This window comes from Lampris incognitus, chromosome 21 (genome assembly GCF_029633865.1).
Source record: "Lampris incognitus isolate fLamInc1 chromosome 21, fLamInc1.hap2, whole genome shotgun sequence".
NCBI lineage: Eukaryota > Metazoa > Chordata > Actinopteri > Lampriformes > Lampridae > Lampris > Lampris incognitus.
In genome coordinates, this window is record NC_079231.1 from 22,049,786 (window position 1) to 22,059,501 (window position 9,716).

Genomic DNA, 9,716 nt, shown 5'->3' on the forward strand with positions numbered 1-9,716 from the left:
GTTGTCTCACGACCATTTGCGTCAGGCGCGTTAATTTCCCCGGAGAGCAACCCGGTTTTGGTTAAAAAACAATGTGAACGGATTTCCTCGGTGCGTCATCACGATGGTGGGACAAGGCGTTTGGTGAAGGAGTCGTGAAACTGGGGGAGGAAGAAGAGTAACAGCGCATGGAGTGTTACCGCATATGTGGGTTTAATGAAAGGAGACGCAAACGACCCCCCCCCCCCCGTCAAAGGTGCAGAAACACCAAATGACGCACCGGGCGGAGGCACGTGGAAATCCGTCCCACCGCAGAGATGTTGTCAACGAATTGGTGCTCCTGGGTGTATCTGTGTCTGCTGTTCATACGTGTCCACCGCTATTTCTGTTAGAAGTAAAGATAGGAACTTTACGCGTCAGCTGACCGCCCCCCCCACCCCCCCCCACCACCCCCCCTATCCCCTACCCCTCCTTCGCCGCTGCGCGCTGCTCAGCCCATCCAAGACGCGCACCGGCCGCCCGTTAAGCCCGTCAAAACCATCCTGGATCGAGCTGCCCCCGGTGGGCTGGTTCCGGAACCGGGCAGAGCTTAATAACTACAGCGGCTGTAACCGGTTCTGGTTTGGTTTCTGGCTTTGGAAACGTCCTCCGCCTGTCACGATTCCGTCGCCGAGCGGCTCGGCGCACTTGCTGTCGCCCGTTGGCCCCCGGAACGCGCGAAGGAGGCGGCTGGTGGTCCCGGCGGTGGTCGCCGCTGCCGCCATGGTGCTGGCTCTGACCGTCGCCCTGCCGCCGCTGCTGCTGCTGCTGCTGCAGAGTTCGGACTCCTCGGCTCACTACTACGAGATGATGGGCACCTGCCGGATGGTGTGCGACCCGTACAGTCCCAAGCGGGGCGGCGGCGGCGGTGCCACCGCCATGGGGGTGATACAAGACGCCAACGGCATCCCTCCGCCGCCCGTGACGCACGAAAGCCGCGGGGAACCGGGGCGCCCGGGCAGAGCTGGACCCAGGGGACCGCCGGGAAAACCGGGACCACCGGGTCCTAAGGGACCGCCCGGGGAGCGAGGCGACACCGGTAAACTGGGCTACCCGGCGTTACCGGTGGCGGGGGACGCCAACAGCCAGACGGACGGGGCGAACTCCTCGGCGGGCAGCATCCAGATCGCCTTCTACGTCGGTCTGAAGAATCCCCACGAGGGATACGAGGTGCTCAGGTTTGACGACGTGATCACGAATTTGGGGAACAGCTACGACCCGACCACGGGGAAGTTCACCTGTCACGTATCGGGAATTTACTTCTTCACGTACCACGTGCTGATGCGGGGAGGGGACGGGACCAGCATGTGGGCTGACTTGTGCAAAAATGGACAGGTAAAAAAGAAAAGTATATCAGCTCACAAGTGGCCAAAACATCGCGTTTTACGCACGAACCCGGCGCAACGCCGACTTGTCCTGCTTCTGCATGGTTTTAAGTGCATGTGACAAATGTAGTTTCTGCAGCCTTTGAATGTAACACTTCCCTTTAAACTTATTCATAAATCCTGCTTAGAGTCTAAACAAATAAATAAATAAATAAAAAAGACGTGCATGTTAGGGTTAATACTCCAGGCTGTGCCCCTGAGCAAGGCAATGGTCCCCGGGTGCCGCAGCTGCCCACTACTCCTACACAGAGACTGTCCTTGTCCTCCACCAAAAAAACGACCCCATAGGTCGTTTGTACGAGCAGCCTATCACGACCTATAGTGACGCGTTAAGCTACTTCCTCGCGCTCCTCCCTAATTATAACACGTGGCTTTTCCTGTATCAACAAGCGTCTCCTTCCACGACCTATCGCGAGAACGAATAGTAATAAAAGTTTAATGTCACATAGCGGTTATAACGTCCACGCTAGCTGACTTTCTAACTTGTGGCTAACGTTAAGTTAGCTCTTATGACGTCATTCATAGGTAAACATACTGCCAATAGCGATCTTGAGAAACAACAAAAAATCACACTGACTACATATTCTATTGTTCTCGCGTTGTTTTAAAAACCCACAATGCACAGAGGCGACAAGTATCTGTGGCATATCCCCTGCCGCCGGCAGGGGGCGCTAATTTGGGAAACGCTCCTGCGGGTCGTATTGGAGGACAAACGACCCACGTGGTCGTATGGCTTGGAGGACTTGTTGGACAAATGTGGTTTCTGTAGCCTTGAAATGTAACACGTTTCTAGACTTACACACATACCCCGCTTAGATTCCTAAATAAATAAGTGAAGTAAATAAATTAATTCATTAAATCAATAAAAACAAAAAGAATAGACATGCATGTCAGGCCTAATACTCCTCTCTGTGCCCCTGAGCAAGGCAATGGAAAGAAGAAGTGGAGTTGGTCCCCGGGTGGTGCAGCTGCCCACTGCTCTTACACAATAGGATACATGCAGAGAACACACTCATTGTAAGAACACAATTCGTTGTAACAACACAATGGCCAATAAAGTGGCTTTCTTTCATAACTAAGACACACATGCAGGCTCGGGGTCTCTCGTGCATCTTCAATATGATAATCTGCAATCAACTGATTAGCCCTGCAGGACAGACAGCAGTCGACTTATCACAGTGCATGCTTTTCTGCAGCTCCCCTATTGATCACCACGGATAGATGATTTATTCTATTCTATTCTATTCTATTCTATTCTATTCTATTCTATTCTATTCTGTTCTGTTCTATTCTATTCTGTTCTGTTCTGTTCTATTCTGTTCTATTCTATTCTATTCTATTCTGTTCTATTCTATTATATTATATTCTGTTATATTCTATTCTATTCTATTATATTCACCATGGCTACCCGATAAAGTCCGTTTCCTCTCATCTCCAGGTCCGGGCCAGCGCCATAGCGCAGGACGCAGACCAGAACTATGACTACGCCAGCAACACCGCTGTGCTGCACCTGGACTCCGGAGACGAGATCTACGTCAAACTAGACGGCGGCAAAGCCCACGGGGGCAACAACAACAAATACAGCACCTTCTCCGGCTTCATCTTGTACCCTGACTGAACACAGAGTCAGACGTGGACCTGCGGACAACAGTGACTGCATGACGACAAACGGTACAGACTGGACAATATGATGTTTCGTGTGCTTTGAAAATGTGTGAGGAAATTCACAAAATTATAACAACACAACACCTTGATTGAGCTTTACCTGGCCTGGGAACTGTGAGTGTGTCGTCATCTATGAGCAGCTTTTAGGTGATGCTGCACCATAGACGTTGCTATGCTGTGTAACGGACAACTGATGGTTGCGGTCTGTTGCAGAGCTCCCAAATTCAAAGATGTACTACTTCCTGCTAAATGCCCCAAACTGCACGAGTTCCCTCGTGCTCTTCTGAGTTACGATGGCTTTAAGCTAAAAGAAATTTTAAAAAGGTTTTGGGAGAAATATGTCCCAGACGAAGAGGAGGTCTGTTAGAATTTCAGCATTAACCCCTGCTCCAAAGGCCCGTTGCTCCGACTAAATACACCCTCCCTGCAGTTGGTAGTTCAGTGACTGCCGGTGTTCCATCGAACTCTGTTTCCCCCTCGAGATATGTCCCCCCCTTAGCCGGAGTTCAATACAACACCGGGACACTTGATTAAACTTTTTTTATTTCATTTATTTGTTTGACCCCCCTCCCCTTTTTCTCCCCAGTTGTATCCGGCCAATTTTACCCCACACTTTCGAGCCGTCTCGGTCGCTGCTCCACCCCCTCTGCCAATCCGGGGAGGGCTGCAGACTACCACATGCCTCCTCCGATACATGTGGAGTCGCCAGCCGCTTCTTTTCACCTGACAGTGAGGAGTTTCTCCAGGGGGACGTAGCGCGTGGGAGGATCACGCTATCCCCCCTCCGAAAAAGACTCTTGACTGACCAGAGGAGGCGCTAGTGCAGCGACCAGGACACACACCCACATTCGGCTCCCCACCCGCAGACACGGCCAATTGTGTCTGTAGCGACGCCCGACCAAGCCGGAGCTAACACGGGGATTCGAACCGGCGATCCCCGTGTTGGTAGGCATCGGCGTAGACTGCCACGCCATCCGGATGCCCGCTTGACTAACCTTAACCTAACCCCAACCTTAACTTAACACTTACCTTCAACTTATCATAACCCACAGCTAACCCGTTTCCTTAGGGGGAACAGATCTCGACGGGGAAACAGCGTTTGACGCAACACTGGCAGGATGCATTCAGTCTCAATGCAAACCATTGATCAAAACTGGCTAGAGATAAATACAACAAAGTTGAGACATCCCCACAAGTCCTCTTACTGTTACACCTCCTATTCGTGCGAATTACTAGTAAGTAGTAAATGGCGTCTTTGCATTTGCACGTGAAAATACACTAAGATACTGTAGCGAATTCGGGGGACAACGCAACCACAGGAACTGCCGCGGCCGGGACGCGAACCGGTATCGCCCACACCGCAGGAGGCATCGCTAACCACTAGACTAAAGGGTCAGACCCGCCAGCCAGCGTGTCTTCTTATCCATGCACGTTACACTACCCCCCTCCTTCGGGAAGCGCGTCCCCACGCTTAAGCATATCAGCTCCTTCCCGCCTCGGGGCGCCTACGCTTCCGATGGTCTTACGGTCGCTCCATCCCACTTCTGACACCAATGTAGCGAATTCGGGAGACAACGCAACCACAAGAACTGCCGCGGCCGGGACGCGAACCCGCATCGCCCGCCCCGCAGGAGGCATCGCTAACCACTAGACTAAAGGGTCAGACCCGCGAGCTAGCGGCCAGCGTGTCTTCTTATCCATGCACGTTACACTATCGTGGGCAAAAAGTGTTTGAAGTAGGTGAAAACTGCAGGGAGTTTGTATTTTCAGAGCAGTGGGATTTTGTTTTCAGGATAACGGGCCGTCGGAGAAATGTACTTTTGGTCCAATGGGACATTTTTGAACTATTGCAGTTTCGGAATAATGGGCCGTCGGAACATGGAGCAGTGCTAGACCAGTGCTACCAAGCTAACATTAGCGTGCTAATGTAACGTAACTCACTCAATGCCCGCTGCGGGATTCGATCCGGGGTACACTGCACCATAAGGTAACATCGCTGATGTCTCGGCTAAAGGGGCCGACTACCCCAGCCGACCGACCAGTGAGTCTTCTGTAGTTTACAGTAGTGACCTTCTCCTTGGAAGCGCGCCCCCGCGCTTTGCTCATCCCCGCACTCCGGAGAGAATTATGAGGATCTGCACGCTTCCGGATCTCACCGCTGCCCCCAATATAACGTAGCTCAATCAATGCCCGCCGCGGGATTCGACCCGAAGTGCGCTGCACCACAAGGCGACATCGCTGACCGCTCAGCTAAATGGGCTGTTTGCTGTAGTTTACACTAATGTTTGCGCACTGTCTTTCCCAGTAAACCTATGCTAGAACATATGCATCGGTTTATACTTACAGGTGGCAAAACAATGGTTGCACATTAATGCTGGGTCAAACGAATTGGAGGGACTTTAAGCTGATTGGTTTACTATAAACCAGGGGTGGACAATCTTCTCCAGAAAGGGCCAACGTGGGTTAAAGTTTTTGTTCCAACCAAGCAGTTACAAACCTGATCCCACTAATCAACCAGTAGAGTCTTTGCTGAGGAACTTGATTAGGAGACACTGGTGTGCAGCTGCTTGGTTGGAACAAACACCTTCACCCACACTAGCCCTTTCTGGGTAAGATTGCCCACCCCTGCTTTAAACCAAATCTTTGCTCAAGCTAGCTGAACACTTTTCAATTCAAGTGACCACTCCCTCATTTCAAATAGCCCAGGGTGAAACGGCAGCTTGTGGTGCCACATTGCCTCTCTCCATCAACTCTTCATTGATTCCTTTTAATACTTAACAAGGGAATACGAATAATACATTTCCGCTGACAAAAAAAGGCATGAAAATAATTTTTAAATATACTGATGACAGAAATGAGAAGTGACAGCAATAAGGAGGAAGCTCTGGTTGACATTACATTACATTAGCCAACGCTTTTATCCAAAGCGAATTACAATGAGTGCATTTAACATAGGAAATTAGGAGAACTACTAGTCATCAGAGGGTCATAAGTGCATCTAAACAAGCATCTAAGAGCAAAACCAGTGCTAAAGTAAAAGTGCAAGAAATGGATTGAATACAGTAGTTGCTAAGAACAAGTAAGAGGGTAGTAGCTCTTAAAGAGGCGAGTTTTCAACCTGCGCCGAAAGATGGGCAACGACTCCTGACATCAGTGGGGAGTTCATTCCACCACTGTGGGGCCAGGACAGAAAAGAGCCGGGACCGGGTCGATCAGCAGCACGGGCCTCTGAGCGACGGGGCAACCAGGCGTCCTGAGGCAGCGGAGCGAAGTGGTCGGGCGGGGGTGTAGGGCTTGACCATGGCCTGGAGATAGGAGGGAGCTGTTCCTTTCACTGCCCTGTAGGCTAGCACCAGAGTCCTAAACTAGATGCGAGCAGCTACTGGGAGCCAGTGTAGAGACATGAGAAGGGGAGTTGTGTGGGAGAACTTAGGGCAGTTGAACACCAGACGAGCTGCAGCTTTCTGAACAAACTCCAGAGGTCTGATGGCCGACGCCGGGACACCAGCAAGGAGGGAGTTGCTGTAGTCAGCCGGGAAATGACCAGAGCCTGGATGAGCACCTGTGCCACACTTTCATCTTGTCAAAAAAGGACCTGATGTCACTTTACCAATCATAATGTTTCAGGACTGAGAGTACTGCTCCCTTTGTCCAAGGGACTTTATTGAATACTTGATTTTTTTTTCTCAAACAGACCTTAAACACGTCAGATGGGAGAAATAAGCTGATATATGGGCAAGGATTGATCCTCCTTGCTTCTTCTGTCAAGCTCCTCAATCTCCGGAGAAAACTGCTCAGCCTAGGTAACGTCAATGAAGAACAGCCTTTAAGGAAAGAAGGCCAAAGCGGAAGTATACTTAACAAATTAAAGTTGATAATTCAAATACAAACAGCCCCATCCTGATAGAAATTAGATTAATCCAGTGAATTCATGGTGCTTTGGCATGTTTGGAAATAACCATGGAGCAAAAAAATCAAAAGTATAAATGGATGTCTTGGATCTTATTATTGTGTATCATTTTTTTTTATATTGTGTGTTCATGCGTACAAATAAACATTGCTTGACAATAAGTACGGTATGTGTGAAATTCCATTCTCTCTTCAACAGCAAAACTGTACAAAACAACAGGACTACCTTGCCAGAGATTAAACCATCCAGGGGAATCTCACAGAAAGCAGAGGCATCTTACTGGTTATGCCATGTCTAATCGCTGAGCAGTGATATTCACTGGAATAGCAATAATCTGCTGTAGCCAGGATGCTTGTGTTGTGTATGTACTGCAGTCCACAACACTTCACAGAAGTCTGTGCCCTCCCGAATGCCCTTCACTCCGTGGTCTGAACTACAGAAGGTTCTCTAGTTGTTTGCGGAGGATGAACAATTTCAAGAGTTTTGGTCAGGCGACCTGTAGGCGATACATGCCCCTACAGCCTGCAGACTATTTCAGGTAGGGCACCAGTCTTTCTGTAGCTGTACATTAGTGGATAATGTTGACCTCTCCCTGCCAATCACTGCAAAATCTCACCAACGCTGATAATGTTCTAGTGCGGAGTAAGATTATGCCTGCTGAGGAGGAGATGTGGGAGGAGAAACCATATGCAAAAAACAATGACGTCAGTATAGTCCCAAAAATGTAAAACTTGTGAAAGACAGGACAAAATCCCAAAAGTGGAGCTAGCATGGAAAAGGGGCATAAAGGACTGGTTAGCGCGGGCGACCCGGGTTCGCGTCCCGGCTGCAGCAGTTCCCGGCTGCCCCCTGAATTCGCTACAATATCTTGCTACAAACCTCAACTTCTGAGGTGCGTCTGAAGAGTCCTTAAAGACAATTGTGTGCCAACAGTGTGTCTCTGGGCGTGGCGGTCTATTCCGTCGCCTACCAACACGGGGATCGCCAGTTTAAATACCCGTGTTACCTCCGGCTTGGTCGGGAGTCCCTACAGACACAATTGGCCGAGTCTGCGGGTGGGAAGCCGGGTGTGGGTATGTGTCCTGGTCGCTGTACTAGACACTTTTCATCACACCTCTAAGTGTCCTCGTCTATATTTATTTATTCTTTTATTCTCCTGTTTTATGTGATTAATGTTGTATTTCTGAGCAATGTTCTGTAATTCCTCATTTATTTCAATGCTCACTGTGATTCACTGTCTAGCAGGAGGCTTGTCAAGCAGGGACCCCCTTTATGTAGGCCATTTCACCCGGATGACACCACCTCAACCATTCCCAGCCTTATCATATTTAGCCTCAACCGCCCCCCACCTTGGCCCAGACCTTGACCCTTAAGTCTTAACGAGCTGAATGGAAGTCTATGGAAAGCTTTGCCGGGTGGAGCCAGTCCAGTATTTCCGGCTACAGTACCGGTGCTAATCCGTCAGTTATGGTGGCTTCATGAACCCCCTGATGGGCGCTCATTCACTTCACCAAATACACACTGTATTTACAACACACTACTGGGTTTGTCTATTCTTCCAAAATGTAAGTGAGTTTGATGATTTTGGTAAGTTCTGATGTTAAATCGCTCGTGCTGATAATTAGGGGGCCGTCCAGTTCAGTCAGACAACTTCTCGTCACTGTTTAAAACGATAACAGCAGCCCGGCTAGCTCAGTCGGTAGAGCATGAGACTCTTAATCTCAGGGTCGTGGGTTCGAGCCCCACGTTGGGCGCAAAATATTTATAGATTTGGGCGGCGCAGTGGTTAGCGCTGGCGCCTCACAGCAAGAAGGTCCTCAGTTCGAACCCCGGGGTTATCCAACCTTTGGGGCCATCCCAGGTCGTCCTCTCTGTGGAGTTTACATGATCCCCCCCCGTGTCTGTGGTGGGTTTTCTCCGGGTGCTCCGGTTTTCCCCACCATCACAAAGACATGCATGTTAGGCTTTATACTCCTGTCTGGGCCCCTGACCAAGGCAAGGCAAGACAGACTGGAGTTGGTCCCCGGGTGCTGCACGGTGGCTGCCCACTGCTGGTAGCTATAGAATGGGTTGAATGCAGAGCACTTTGCCCACGGGGATTAATAAAGTATATAAAAATAAATAAATAAATAAATAGGCTCTGCTACCATGAATCTTCATAAACCCGTTTCCAATAGCTATCAAACAGCGAGACATTTATATATCTGTTAGAAATCTATAATTCCTAAATTGATAACAATAAAGCCATAATTATTAAAAGTTAAACAATCAAATACTAGCCAAAACGAAAAACATTAATACTACATCACTTAATTGATGATGATGATGATGATGATGATGATGATGATGATGATAAATAATCATTGCAACGATGACTGTCATTATCATCAGAATGTTAGCGTTAGCATTTTTCTATAATCAATACTGAATTCAAACTACCGCATGAAAAAGGCTGAGCCATCTGCATACTGAAGCAATGCCTTTGTGGGAACATTATTTGCACCAGTTTATGGCCTCTCCAGACTAGAGGATTTCAGCCTGATAACAGCTGAAACTGTCCCGTCCCAAGAGATGTGAGGCTTCGAGAACAACAGTGAGCATTGGCGATGACAATTCGTCATTTTATGTCCCGCCCAGTATCGGTGTGGGAAGATGGCGGCGCGAACTTACTTTTGCGGCGGCCTCAACCAGTGCTGTCCATGTAGTGTCTTTGTCCACGTCTGCGTCCAAGTTTGTGT

At 49.2% G+C, this 9,716-nt stretch overlaps 1 protein-coding gene and 1 non-coding gene across 2 annotated transcripts; both read left to right on the forward strand.

Moving 5' to 3' along the window:
- The first annotated feature begins 741 nt into the window (after window positions 1–741).
- Window positions 742–6,845, forward strand: LOC130131729 (complement C1q-like protein 2). The gene is made up of 3 exons (XM_056301530.1): window positions 742–1,353; window positions 2,842–3,074; window positions 6,763–6,845. The coding sequence occupies exons 1-2, from the start codon at window positions 742–744 to the stop codon at window positions 3,019–3,021; spliced, it is 792 nt and encodes a 263-aa protein (XP_056157505.1). The 3' UTR covers window positions 3,022–3,074; window positions 6,763–6,845.
- Window positions 6,846–8,659: 1,814 nt separating this feature from the next.
- Window positions 8,660–8,732, forward strand: trnak-cuu (transfer RNA lysine (anticodon CUU)). The gene has a single exon. It is a non-coding gene; the product is annotated as a tRNA-Lys (tRNA).
- Window positions 8,733–9,716: the final 984 nt, after the last annotated feature.

Excerpts from the sequence above, each read along its gene's own strand:
- LOC130131729 (XM_056301530.1), top strand. The coding sequence starts at position 742 with ATGGTGCTGGCTCTGACCGTCGCCCTGCCGCCGCTGCTGCTGCTGCTG. Across the intron at positions 1,354-2,841 it reads ACTTGTGCAAAAATGGACAG|GTCCGGGCCAGCGCCATAGC; the intron begins GTAAAAAAGAAA and ends TCTCATCTCCAG.